Consider the following 14,497-nt stretch of genomic DNA (forward strand, 5'->3'; position numbering starts at 1 on the left):
TGGGTTTTTCTAACTTAAGAATATCCCAATACAAAATCACAATATGAAATCTTCAAGATAATCTTTGCTCAACAATATCATACTATAGATCAATTAAAATGATTCAAATTATAAAAGTTAGAACAAGTTAACCATATTAAGCATTTCAAAGCACAAAACATAATTGAAAATTTTTATGAAAACAATAATCTAGAAAGTATTCTCCTTTTCCAAAGTTATAAACATAGAATCTAGAACCTCCTAGATAATTCTCCCCCTAAGGTCCAGGTCCTAGAATCTAGAATATTCAAATCTTAATCTAGGAAAAAACCCAAGGATTTTCAAGGAGATGAAATTCCAAAAGAATCTAAAGAAGTGGACTTAGAGCTCACTAAGCTTTGTATGTTGAGGTATAACTATGTCCTTTTTTCTAATCCAAATTTAAGGTATATTTCTTGGACTCTTTCCTTTGCTAGTGTGAGACATATCCTCATTCCTAGTATTCAAAATCTTATTTCTATGGTAATTGACTCACTAACTAGCTTATTTACATGAGACTTAAACTTTTCAAAAAGCATATTGTAACACTTACTTTGATGGTGTCTTGGTTTATTACAAAGAGCATTTAGGCGTTTGTGTAGAAAAAGGTTTCTTGGAAGAGGAACTTTTCATAGGTTTCACAATAGTAGCTTTTCTTTTCTTTTTTTTTACTTCTATAGTCTCAGACTTGATAACCTAGACTACAATTATGAATTCACTAAGTATGACAGTTGGACGCGCCTAAAGAGCTTTATACATTTAGCACCTATACAATTACTTATCATCATCAACTCGTAGTGCCTTATACTCCTTGGCAAATATCTGAATTCCTTGCTAAGCTTATCATATCAATGCATCTTGTCCTGCCATTGAAAGGACTTCAAAGAATGTTTTTGAAAACTCTGAGAGTTAACAGTATTAGAGTCGTAGAGAGATGACTATCAATTTTCATATCATTCCCACGAGTGTCTACATAGTTTATCTTATAAAGAACTAGTTCTTTACCGACTAGGAAGATTTGAGTAAATAAAAAACAAAAGAAAAAGCTTGAGAATGAGTGAAATGAAGCCTTGGGCCTCATCTGAGCTTTGCAAAACACCTTGTACATCATCCCCCTCAAAACTCTATGGAGATTGTAAAATGATAGGGCCTGATGCAAAAGCCCTCTTCAAATCATTCTATATCTCTTCATTGATGTTCTAGTAGCTAGTCACCGTTCCCAAATACTACCACAATGATGTTCTAGTAGACTGATGCAGCACAGCCCATGCTACAAGATGCTTTCTTACACAAATTTCTAAGTAACTGTATTGAATTGATTAGTTGAACATTGATCCGGTTTCTTCCAGTTGTTGGTTCATGATTGAATGCTGCTACTCCTTTTAATTCATTGATTTAAACTTAGGAAACTAGGAACATCTACTAAGATACTCAGATCTGGGTGGGCCGATTTTCTCCAAATTTTGAACTAACTCCTCCATGCTTGCTTTTCACGTCATCGCTCTATTACCCTTGGAATTTCAATATCCTTTACCACCAAATTGCCACCTTCTCGGCGGGAAATGTGTGGCCCAAACACAATCATAATAAAGGTGGAGATTTTCAAAGCGCTCTCTCTCTCTCTTCTCTTCCAGTGAGTTGCAGTAAAAGATATGCTTTGGTGGAAGCTTTTCAAGGGGACTGTCAAACTGTGTGCATGTGCATGCATTGAAATACACCAAAGTGAGGGGAGCCTAGTCTCAGCCTTCACTGCAGCTTTCCAAAACTAGACCACCTTTAGTTCTGCCTCAGCCCATGAATCTTCCAAAATTGGGTCAGTACAAAGTTCAGCCCACCATCATCACAGTTGGTCCAACAGCCAACTGTGTATTAAATGATGAACTAGGGAACTAGATCCCAAAATGGTTATTATGCTTATAAAGCAGTCCTTCAACATGGCTCTCTCTGAAACTTGGCAACAATTTACTGCCTCTCTTCCTGTTCATCTCACTGATGTCTAGAACCCTGGCAAAACCTATCAAATTGTGAACTCCTGATTATGAAAAAATAGTCTTTCTCTGCTAAATTAAAACTAGAATTTCCTCTAATGGTGCTCTTGGGTGCCTCTGTTATTAATTCCACTTGAAAACCAGAAAAAAGTTTATAATATCATGCTCTTTTTCTCAAATGCACCTGAAGATTACCTAGTACTAAACCTTTATATCTTAATTGAAACAGAGAGAGAGAGAGAGAGAGAGAGAGAGGATTCCCCATTCCCCAAGAATGGTTATATTATGCTCTAATCCATGTGCACTCACTACTGTTGCAAGTGCTTTATATTTGGCAACAAACTTAGAATTCTGTTAGAAGCAAATTTTATTAAGAAACTGCTTACGTTAGTTTGGAATTGTTTTTCTTTTCTATTTGGCTTCCCTACACTTTCTGTCACATAATCTAAGATCCCTTTAAGACTAGTTAAATTAAGATTAGTGTTGGGAGTGTTTTTTGATTTGTCACCAACGTTTACAACTGTTTATTACATTTGGCATACCACTACCTAAGTCAGACCATCAAGAAACCAATCAGATTTGGATCAGGCATGACACCTCCTGTTCCAGTGTTCTTTTAATACCCTTAATGCAGATTCTGACTAGGTGCCTAACCTTAATGTTGGATAGGTTTTCGTATTTGAAAGAAGGAAGCATTAATCATATTAGGCTCCTAACATCTGCGGCCTTGGGATGCGGACATTAAAGTCGGCACCTGAATAGTTAGTACCCATTGAAGGGATCCCACATATGTGAATCCTACTAAGAATGAGTAATGTAGTCAAAACTCCCAAGTTAAGCATCCAAGGCGATGATTAGGACACAAACTGGCCACATAATGAAAGGCATCTTGCACATGTAAATAACATGGCCAACCCTCATTGTGGGCATGTTGTGGTTGTGACAGAGAATGGGGTCAAATTCAATCAATTGCGGATGTATGAAAGTTCCCGGAAAAAGGAGCCATCCCTCCTTTCCCCTTCCCCCTTCTTCTTCCCACTCAATATAAATGGGGTTGGGGTTGTTGGACTGTCAACCCAACCTTTTAATGGTACTATTATTGTTGATAGTGCCCTACCTTGTCACCATTCCATCCCTCAGAGGAAGTCCTATCACTGCCCCAGCCCCACGATACACACACATCCAACTCATTATACCTTCAATCCCACCTTTATCCCCACAAGTGAAAAGGAGCCTGATTAAAATCTCCCCCCTACTCAAAATTGATCCAAAAAGTACCCTCAAGAAACCACAATAACGTTTATAGAAATTAGACCATAAGTTTATGCGCAGAGGGGGCCAAAAGGACGGAAAAAGGAAGGAACGTGGCTTGCATGTCGAATCTACCGACAGCATGTGGGGGCCTTACCGTGGTTAGGACGTTGGGGCATCCTAGTGAAATGGACTTTGATTCCATCCTCCTTTGACGCATCCATCCACCCGAATGGAGCCACAGCAGAAAAGAGAGTCATGGCCCCAAATGATGGTTAAAACCTGCTGTCATTTCAATGAATCCTAGAATTACACTCTTAGACCAAAGTACTACAACTACAAAAGCAAGCCCTTTCAAAAGGGCATTGCATAGCACAACGGAATCATTTCATTCCCCTAGGGATATCCAAACACCCCCCCTGCCTTGCTTCAACCAAGCCTACAAAACTTTGGGGTCTCTTTCTGTTTCCTCCCCCCACCCCATACATACAACCTAATCCTGAGCTTGGCCCTCGGCTTGACTTCTATCCAACCCTTAAGTTGCTGATGGGACTTGACTCAAATCATTGATCCCACATGAGGTATGGAGTCCACAATAAAGCAACATATTTCTCACATGGGAGGAACCCCATATTGCCTTGTCAACTAAGATAAATCTCTAGCACAATGAAAGAAACAAAGATGGTACGTTATATAAAGACAAGTGTGAGGATGAATCATCATGTTTAACAGTCTGGTGAACCCAAGGAACTGGGAGTTGAGGTATATGGTTAACAAAAATGGAAGCTAGTCTGCATCAAAAGACACAGAATCAGAAACTACAATTGAACATGCATACATCTATGAATGTATATGTATACATGTATATATGGATCATTAAGAAACCTTGTGGCAACCTGCATTCTAAGATATCATACATTACTACTAGGAAATGATAGTGAAACTTATTTTCAAGTACTCTGATTTTCAAAGGTGCCCTACAGCTTGTTGCTATTGGCAAAAAGAGGAAAATGGAGTTTTCACATAACCATTAGCAACCAATAATGTTTACGTAACAGAAATATATAATAAATAAAAAAAATTCAGGTATGCGAATCGACAGCTATACTTGGGAATACAGATAGCACTGACAAGACAGGAAAGGTGGCATTTAAATGAATTGGCAAAGGTGCGAGACAACACGGTAACTGAGAACCTAACAGGGCAGAAGCCATTTCACATTAAATGGAAGTGCAAAAAAGTTGCTCCACTATATCTCGCTAATAGACTATGACCCATCACGTGGATTGGAATCTTTGAAAAAGTTCATTACTTCTAACTCCAAGAACAAAACGTCAACTCAGACTCTGTGAGTTTATGTTCGTTGTCCATTAATCTTCAGCCCATTGTAATAGATTTCAAGAAAATAAAAACAAGCAGTGATCTTAAAGAACATTAGTCTCCTAATAAATATGTATTGTATGTATATCAAAAGCATAGAAAGGGAGAAGGCAGATATCATATAATTACAGTATTGGCTTAAATATAAGAGCTTTAAGCTAGAATTAGGCAGCCCTACCCAACATGAGAGCGATTGAAAGAGATGCTAATATTACAGAAGAGAGAATAGTATCTTTACTGTTAAATTGTTCAGTAGTCAAGAGACCCCACAGATGTGATCCCAGTGCTCAAATTTCTTGAGTCCTGCCGGCTTGCATAGTCATCACAGCTGCTACTAGTGAGCCTTTGTATGGGGACCGAGTTCAGAAGCTCTAACCCTCGTTTTCCCATCTGCTGCACTTCCTGTAGTGAGAGTATCTTGATACACCACACGCTGTTTACAAACTCCCTGGTAAAACAAATACAAATATATTAGGAGTGAGCCAAAGGAAAGTGAGACTTGTATTTTGCACAAACCTAGAAGAAAATAGTTTGAATACCTGGATGATCATGACTTCAGACCATCCTTTTTCACCTGATTACTTTATACAATTTTTATTTTTTTTAATGTTCTAATAATGATGACCATTGACAATGAAAATTTTTGAAGCTTTAGGAGCATCATTCAATATAAATTTTAATCGACACAGGTTTAAAACTGTTAAGAGAATTGGTCAAAATATCCACAATAACAAGGTAAAGAAGAAAGGAACTCACGGCCAGGGGTCATCACCAAGGAGAAGAACATCATTCTCCCGGTCAACAAATACAAGCTGCCAGCCTGATCTCCGAGGGTCCTCCAACTGGCCTTCAAGGCCAAACATGCGAGCAAGCTCACCACGCAGTTCATGGTAGCTGCTGAATTTAGTGATATCTAGTGATCTTCCGAAGGACCCTGATTTGTAAACCTGTCAAAAAGTAGCATATTCAGATATAAAACCAAGAACCAATTTGTAGACAGAAAATGCTACATCATAACTGTAACAATAGAACTTCGGAAACTAGGAAAAATCATAAACTGAACCAACAGAAGAATCAAAGGCAAAATACCAGTATTTGTAGCCTCAATCATAGCATATCATATCAGAAATAGAAACAAGAAATCAAAGAAGGCAGCTAACCTTAACAAAGGTTCGGGTTGGTGGGTTTACTTGGCCCACATTTTCTGGAGACTGCAGGAAACCAGATTCATCAATGCAACTGGAAGGTGTCATTGCTGGATTAAGTGAAAAATCGGTGCCTGTAGAACTCATAAAATTGGATGAAGAGAAGGGTATGGCCGTTGAATCACTTTCACTGCCAACTCCCCTGAGACCTGACATCCCATTCTGCATTAGCAAAGATGAGGGCTCTATATTAACGCCAAACAAAAGATGGCTCTGGGGATCAGTGCTCCCTTCTTGGTCAATGGAGCACTCTCTACCAGGAAATGGTGGCAGTGAAATAGAATTCTGAGAGATGTTTGTTTGGGGTTGTCCCAACTGTTCCACTTGGGGCAGAATACATTGTGAAGCACCAGAAGGAAGAAGAGGTTCAACCGCAACCCGCTTGGGCAGCCAGGCAGCAGACGGCATAAGGGAAGTGCTTCTAGGCATGTTGAGGAGGTTGGATGACTCATCCTGGGGGAATGAACCCAAAAGACTCTGGAGGGGAGAAATAATTGGGCTCGTCCCTGGGTTACCAGTTGAGTCGGAAAAGCTCTGCTGTTGGCACAGAGAAGAGATGGTTTGCAAAGATGGTGACTGGGATTGAGAGGCTGAAGCAAACTGAGAGATGGCAGAAACAACACTCGGGATCCGCTGATGATCGACCAATTGCTGTTGTGGTTGTTGCGGCGGGGGGGCGGGCTGCTGCTGCTGATTATTATTGTTATTATTATTATTGAATGAGTGCTGATGCTGCAAATGTTGCTGAAGAAGGTGAGACTGAGTCTGAGATTGAGCCTGGTTGGTGTTTTCATGTATGCCTTGAAGAAAGGCCTGTTGAGGCTGAGATTGCTGCAACATCTGGGGCTGCATTATACAAGAAGACCTGCTGGCAACATTTTGGGGTTGCTGGTAATGCAGAAGGGGTGCAGGTGCCTGTTTGGATGGATCCACAGCCCTCATCTCCTGAAGAGCAGCAGCAGCCATAGCTTGGTACATGTCTGTCTGCAGACCCAGCATGGAAGCGTCAAGCCTTGGTTGCATCCAAGGATTAACCCCGATTCCCTGAAAGTTCAGAGATTGGATTCCACGGTCTACATTATCTCCTCGGAGCCACATAAGTGGTGAATTCATTCCTAAATCATCATCCTTGATGCCTAACAGCAACAAAAGAGTTAGATTAAAAGGAGAAAAATCTAGTCTTCATGCCTAAATATAACTGAGGAGATGGAACAGGAAATTGGAATTTGCAACTAGTAGGATATTGTTACAAAATTTAGTAATGCATGCCAGTCCTAAGATAAGCAGTAGACAAGCATACCATGGAGAGAGGGTAGCCCTGGTGGCCATGGTCTCTTTAGTCTGAGAGGAAATGGAGAAGGATACATTGGGAAGGTCGTTAAAGGTTCAATCTCCCATAGGGACACTCTGGGTTGCCTCTCCCCTGCCGTGGACTCATCCCAGCCCACCTGTGTTAATCAGGTCAAAGTTCATCACAATGTGCTTCATTATTCATTTCACAAATAGCAAAGATATCAAGAAATGACACTAAAGGAAAATTAACATTGTAAAGAAATTATCCATCAGGCAACATATCCATTCACAAATCAACAGAAGAAAGCAAATAGATAAGATAAAAAAAAAGTTATCAACAGACCTTCACTGAGCGCCAATGGGAGTTTGGCCACCGAACAGGATCTAAATCGCTTATGCCAGTTATCGTGCCCATGTAGCTGGAAAATATTATCCATTACAGGAAGAAAAATGAAAAAAAAATTAAAAAAATTTAAAGAGAGAGAGAGAGAGAGAGACCTAGTAGAAGAACCCTGAAGGCATTAGATCTGAGAAAGCAACCAATTAAAACTAAAATCCATGTCAACTGAATGTAACCTTGATTTACCATCAGTGGATGCTAAAATATGGAACACAAGATGGGACATTAATCTCACTGTTCCTTTGTTTCTTATGAATGGGACAGAAGAAACACCACTATGCCAAAATTAACCTGGTGTTCACTTTGCATTAAGAAATTTTGATTTCTGGCTCATAAATTAGCACACTCCAATGTCAGTCCCTAGAGTCCCCTAAACTTCCACTGTTTAATTTCTAATTATTTAAAGATAAAATATCAGCAAAGATCAGGACAGGATATTTTCTCAAGTTATTTAAACATATATTACAACATCTAAATACACAGATAGGTGGTGACAACCACAAGACCAAGTAAGCAATTGCTCAAGACTTGTCCAAGACAAACCTTGAAAGTCAGATTTCCCTGCCTCAACAAAATTAAAACAAAAAGGAAAAAAAAAATGCAACTAGAGTAACATGGCAATCAAAGGAGAAAAAGGAGGCTCGTAACATACCGACGGACACTTGATTCTTCAGTTTCAAACAGCATCCGAAAGCGCATGCCAACAGAAACACGTGTATGATAGACTGCTTTAGCATACTTGGCCAATGGTATGACAAATTCAGATGGGCTAGCCCTGATTGAGAGGTAATGTGAATTAAATGAAATACTTCAGAAACTTTAAAATTGAACGATACTAATCTTCCAATCACTTTTACCACCTTTGATGCGATTGCGGGTGGTGGTTGGAGGAAGGGAAAATTCATTAAAAAATTAAAGCATTAAAAAAGAGAGACAGAAAGGGATAGAAGGAAGAGAAACTTAAAACATTTTTGTCTATCCAATCACCTAGCAAGATGACAAGAAAGGTGGGAAAATGGCGCTAAGGGTATACCTTGGATTATAAAATATAGTGAAACGGCTATTTGTTGCAGCTGCATGAGCTGCAGCAGCCAAAAGCCCTAAGTGCATGCTATCACTTGATAAAACCGATGATGGCATAACAGTTTGTGGTCGATTAGCACGCCGGATACCAAGTAGTAACTGATTCTTCTCATTCCTGAAAGCACATTTCAGTTTGAACATCATTTAATTTGTAATAGCTTATGGTTACACAATACTGACAAGTCAAGGAGGAAGAACAAAAAGCCACACTGTCCATGCATGGACCACACAGTAGTGTACAGGAGGAAGAGGTAAATTAGCAAACCTGGCAAGTGGTTCTTTAAGGTTAAAATCAATTTCATCTCATGCTCTTGAACATATTAACCAACTATTACCATTTCTTTTCTGCGCACATGGCCTTATATCTTTCTGAATATCCAAGATAAGATAGAAGTTGATGGATAGGATCAGACAGTTAGATAAGTTTCAGGAGCCCAAGAACCTAAAATTCATGAATTCACAGACACTAGAGAAACCTATGATGTCATCTTGATGCCAATCATAACACAAGGAGAAGATCAAGGACAGTCAATTTAGAGGATTAGGCAATGACCTACCAGATAAAAAGAACCGAATCCCCAGCAACAAGTCTTTTCGCACTTACAAATACACTCCAACCTGTTGTAAGAAGATGCCTTTTGGGCTGACCTGTGTGAAGAAAAATCCATCATTGCTAAAGAGTGTTCATGATTTGAAATTAACTGCTACATTTTATATTTAATACAAGTAGAGCACCATCTTTGACTACATATTATGAACAAACAAGAAGCTCAACTCCCTTATAAAGCAATTTTATTGATCTAAGCAAGTAACCCATGCATCCAGACTCAAATTGGTTACATCAACTCTGAGCTGATAACAAAATTTTCTTTAAAAAGTTAAATTCTTTAGGTCAATTCTCAGTTGACAACAAGACTTCTTTTAAAAATATTAGAAGATATATAGTGCTTCTGTGAGAAATGGGTGATCAAATTTTTACCCTCTAATGATACATGGAAATTTATGAGCCCTTAATGACCAACCAGGGTTCCCACTCAATTTGATGGTAGTGAACTTAACTACGTAACTTCTCTACATTTTACTATTCATTTATAGATTTTCCTAGATCGAGGAAAAGTGTAGGATGGCAGCAGCAAAGAGATCACTCCACCTAAGGCAAAACTAACAAATGATAAAAACCCAAAATGCAGCAAAAAAGGAAGATATGGGACTGCTAGATCATATACTGTTTCAGTAACCTGGACAAATCCATTAAACTCAAATACTTCCAGAAGAAACATAGCCATATAATGATACATGGCTGTGGAGGTAGAACTTGGGAGGGACTGAAAAAATTTTCTTTTTAAGTAATAAGGCAAAGAATTCAATAAACATCTACATAACCCAAAACTTGCAACCCAGATGTGATACCAAATTTTCAAATTCATGCTGTGGAGACATTCATTTTGCTGTTCAAATTTAGATACCATTCTTATCCTACTGCCTATAGGAATAGATTAGAAAAAGACAAAACAAATAAACCATTCTATAGAGAATTAACCTAAGTTTTTAAAAAGACACTTCGAAGAAACTAACCTCGAAATATATGCCTAAATTTCCATTCATTATCATGAAGATCCCTTGCAATTAACTCTTGGGCTGGAGGCTGCTGTGAAAAGTCCTGCAGGCCAGAAGTGTGAACTTAGAAATGCAAGGCATTTAAAATCAAGAGACCTAAAGCTGGATGATCAAATTATATAGTTGCAATAAAGATTTACCAAAGGAGGAAACACTTTTTCAGCTGCTCGGCGAGGAACAGAGAAGCCTCCATGTGTACTTGTGTCACTAGCTGTCAATGTTTTACAGAAATAATTCGATGGCTGTTTGCTGGGCACACCCAACTCTGCTGGGAGGTACGCATCCTTTTGCTCTTGCTACAGAAAAGCCCATTTTAAAAAATTGAAGCAGAATTGAAAAACAAAAAATCAGAAATCTAATTGAATCAATAATAAGCAGCATACTGGACTCAATGGTTGTAACGTCATCTGCGCATATACTTCATCCGTCTCCACATCTGCCTGAGGTTGACAAATTTTACACCTCTAAGAACCAGCTTTTAAGAAAGCTCAGAACCATAACAAACCAAAACAAACAAGCCTTACATGCATGGTCACATTGTGAAGCTGACAGATAAGTTGTGGGGGTAAGCTAGGATAGTTAGGGATATGAGCATCCACTTCCTTGTTCGTTGATGCAGCAACCTAAATAGAAAATCAATTGAGAGTTGCCTCACTTCAGGTCAAACAAATTTAAGGTTACATATACATGTATTTAATTCAACGAGTATAATCAAAACAAAGAATATGGATAAGATCTGATTGACATGTTCAAGCTCAATGTTTAATATGCTGACAGTTTGCAAAATATATGCAAGAAGGAACAAATCGTACAAGCATGAGGACAACATGAAGGGAGTGGAGTACAAATCTTTTCCCTCCAGTATACAGATCAAAGATGTGGTGGTTAGATCATTCCGGCAGGACAGTTTATATTAGGAGACTAGAAAAAGTCCTGTATTAGACAGTTTACACACAGGAAACATTCCCCATGCCAACAAAATTAGGAAAAAAATTCATTCTTTGATGAGCAAACACCAGCAAACATAATGTTTGTATCGCATAAAATCTGCTCTAAATTCCAACTTCAGGTAAATAGGCTAAATCTCAAATCCACATACACTGACCTGCTCACTATGACCTTGTGGAAAATAAACCACTCTGCTTCCAACAGCAGGTAGGGAAACAAGAGGGCCCGCACATGCATGCCAAAGTTCAGAATTCAGACATCTCTTCTCCCCTGTCAATAATTCCGAAGCAAAGTAAATTCTAAAGATGAATTACACTCATGGTTTTAACAATTTGATAAATTAAGTCATAATTGGGGGAAAACCCAAGCTAGGACAGAAGCTGTACAGGGCTTCCGCACCAGGAAAAGAACATTTCATAAATATGGCTCTTTTGTAACCCCTATAATCTACCAAAAATTATGGTAAAGCTCTCCAGTTATCCTTTAGCCATGAAATTAACACCGTTGCTCCGTGAGAAACCCAAAGAAAAGAAATTTTGAAGATAAGTCATAGAATCTTTCGTCAAAAAAAAATATATATACATCAGCTTAACCATGCATGTTGAGTTTTATATTACCATGATAGTAAGAAATAAAACATTAAAAAAAATTCAAATTACTTTTCCATTTCTTTCCCACAGCTTTCTCAGTTGCCAAAGAGAACATGAGGGAAGAACATAACAACCAAACACCAACCAGAAAAGTTAATAATAATAATAATAATAAGAGGTTCAGCATGCTTCAGTCTAGAACTCAATTTAGCGACACCTCAAAATCACAAAACAAATTCAACCCAAGAACTCAATTTAGCCTGGAAAGCCACCGAAGCTTTCCTATCTTAGTTAAGCTGCAAAAGAAATAAATGCCCACAACTACAAGAGAGAGTTCAAACCCAGAGACCCAAAAAGAAAAAGAAAGAAAGAAGGAAAGAAAAAGGTCCAATTTTACAACCAACAATAAGCCTACCTTCCTGGGTCTGGTGTGTGAACCCAGCAGGAGACAACCTCATCTCTGCAGATTCTACAGTTGGAGCCACAAGAAGAAGACCCAAAAACCACTCTTCAACCACAACAATGAAGCACCGAGAGCCTCACAGCAACAGTAGACCCACAAAAGAGAGCAAAATCGTGTATTCCCCTCTCACTGACCAATACCATACCGTTTCTTTTGCCTCTCCTTGGACAACCCAAAGCCACGGTCAAAATCTAAATGCACTTTATCTAGCTTGAGGGTTTTGCTATATTTAAGCACCACCTACCCACTAGAAAATATGCATTAGAAGGACAAATAATGAGTATCCAACAACCATTAGAGGGACACAGAAGTGCAACCTCAAAAAAAAAAACCCAATACCGAATCTTCAACCGAAGCCGGTTTCACCACAAAACACAATCGATTTCAGCCTCATCCGCTTGCGATCTTCTTCGCCCGCAACCCCCAACAAAGTTTCCAATCTCGAAAAAACTTCATGCCACAAGTTTCAACAAAGTGGTCGTCTCATTCCAGCTCAGAAGACTCGAAAAGAAACGCTGAAAAGAGACCACCCACAACTCGCTTTACCTCTTCAAAAACCTCAAAATATACGAAAGCACCAAAAGCCCAATTACCCCAATTTCAACACCCCGACTATTTCAGCACAAACCCATCAAAAAGCGCCACAATCCCACCAGATCTCACCCTCCAACACCCGAAAATATCACCTCACAATGAACCCCTCAAAAGGCCCAGATCTCAGCACACAAATTCCAAACCACTCTAACGTAGAAAGAGTCAGTCAGCGCGAAAGCCAAACCTTTTCATATCAACCAAAAAGCTATATCACCATATGATCTTGGCTTGGAGCATAACATGCATGACAGTTGGTAAGAACTAAAGTTATAGAATATGTAGTGATGATGCAGAAATGAGTACAAATGAATACGGAGGAGCTGGTGGTGGTGGTGGTGGTGGTGAAGTGGTGATGGGTGGTGGTGGTAGTACTGGAAAAGCTTTAGCCTTTACTCACCTCCCAATCAATCAACACAACCGCCATTATTTTTGGTTGTCCTTTTATACCAGGAGAAAAGAGTAGAGAGTAGAGAGAGAGAGAGAGAGAGAGAGAGTGGGAGAGTATAAGTGGGAAAGTGTTAGATTTTTTCAGAGATGTAGAGAGATTTGCAAATTTTTTGGTATTATGTTATATGGTTCAGGTTTCTAAGTTCTAACACTTGTTGTGCCCATTTTCTCTGACCATTTTCTGAAAGTACCTTAAAGCCCTCTAAGTCCAGGATATTTATTTCTCTACCCCTTCCTCTCAAAAATTAAATTTGACATAAAAGAAAGCTTCCTGGTAAATCTTATGCACGAAATGATTGAATGGTACTCCTCTAGAGATAACCTTCCAACTTGCTCCTCAATGCCTTCCAGCCCCTCAGCCCAGTTTTTCTGTTTCAACCGTTGAGGATTATAAAATCAATATCTTCACTATTTTTTTTTATAGGTCATGCACAAGCTAAATTCAGGTATCATTATCATCAGTAAAATATTCATCATGTATCACTTATTACCACTATATTTTTTTATGTTCATCCTAATCAATTGATACCCTCACTATTGTAGATTTAAATCTCATAATTTTATATCAAATTTCATTTAATTATTTTATATTATGATCTCATTCATTTAATAAAATAAATGAAACCATGTGAGTTTAAAAATGTATGATAATTATAATTTTTCTTTCTTTTTCTTTTTTTTTTTCAAATGATCATACAAAATGATAACTCCTAGATAAGAATTTATATGGATTTTGTTTCTGGATTCTCTTATATTGATAATGTACATTAATTTTACTCTCATCATATATAAACAAAAAATTGACAATTATTTTTTAAAATAGTTTTTTATTATTCAAAACAAAAAAAATAAGAAAATACGTTTAGTAAAACATAAAATAAAATATTTTTAAATAACATCTTTTAGTTGTTTTATATTATTTTCATTTATTTTTTTAAAATTAATTATACAAACGTAGAATAATATTTTTAAAACATATTAAAAATATTTTAGACTTTCAAACAAATTATTTTTTTATAAAATATAAAAAATAGTTTTCACAAACTATTCTTAAAAAATATTTTTCAAAATTGACTTCGAAAACAGTTATCAAATACAACTTAATTATTATTATTATTTTTTTATCTTCCACTCCCACATTCTCTTTATCAATCTCTCACTTAGACGTTAATTTCAACTAATTATTTTAAGAAATGATAATGTCTTTGTGTGCTATGTGG

The 14,497-nt window shown here is 37.8% G+C and overlaps 1 protein-coding gene across 1 annotated transcript; it reads right to left on the reverse strand.

Moving 5' to 3' along the window:
* Positions 1 to 4,681: 4,681 nt before the first annotated feature.
* LOC100242923 (auxin response factor 6) lies at positions 4,682 to 13,381 on the reverse strand. Its single transcript, XM_002279772.4, has 14 exons — positions 12,189 to 13,381; positions 11,341 to 11,453; positions 10,760 to 10,858; positions 10,619 to 10,675; positions 10,376 to 10,531; positions 10,194 to 10,278; positions 9,176 to 9,266; positions 8,569 to 8,733; positions 8,188 to 8,310; positions 7,479 to 7,554; positions 7,143 to 7,290; positions 5,798 to 6,978; positions 5,394 to 5,584; positions 4,682 to 5,085 (listed from the first exon to the last, which is right to left on the reverse strand). Exons 1-14 carry the CDS (start codon positions 12,229 to 12,231, stop codon positions 4,887 to 4,889), a joined length of 2,727 nt encoding a protein of 908 aa, XP_002279808.1. The 5' UTR covers positions 12,232 to 13,381; the 3' UTR covers positions 4,682 to 4,886.
* Positions 13,382 to 14,497: the final 1,116 nt, after the last annotated feature.

Source organism: Vitis vinifera, chromosome 10, assembly GCF_030704535.1.
Source record: "Vitis vinifera cultivar Pinot Noir 40024 chromosome 10, ASM3070453v1".
In the NCBI taxonomy this organism is placed as follows: domain Eukaryota; kingdom Viridiplantae; phylum Streptophyta; class Magnoliopsida; order Vitales; family Vitaceae; genus Vitis; species Vitis vinifera.

What these genes read in the sequence shown, in the direction of transcription:
- LOC100242923 (XM_002279772.4), bottom strand. Translation starts at nt 12,231, where the DNA reads ATGAGGTTGTCTCCTGCTGGGTTCACACACCAGACCCAGGAAG. An exon ending in ACTATATTTTATAATCCAAG is followed by an intron (nt 8,311 to 8,568) that starts GTATACCCTTAG and finishes CCTCTCAATCAG; the next exon opens with GGCTAGCCCATCTGAATTTG. An exon ending in AGGGCTACCCTCTCTCCATG is followed by an intron (nt 6,979 to 7,142) that starts GTATGCTTGTCT and finishes TGTTGCTGTTAG; the next exon opens with GCATCAAGGATGATGATTTA.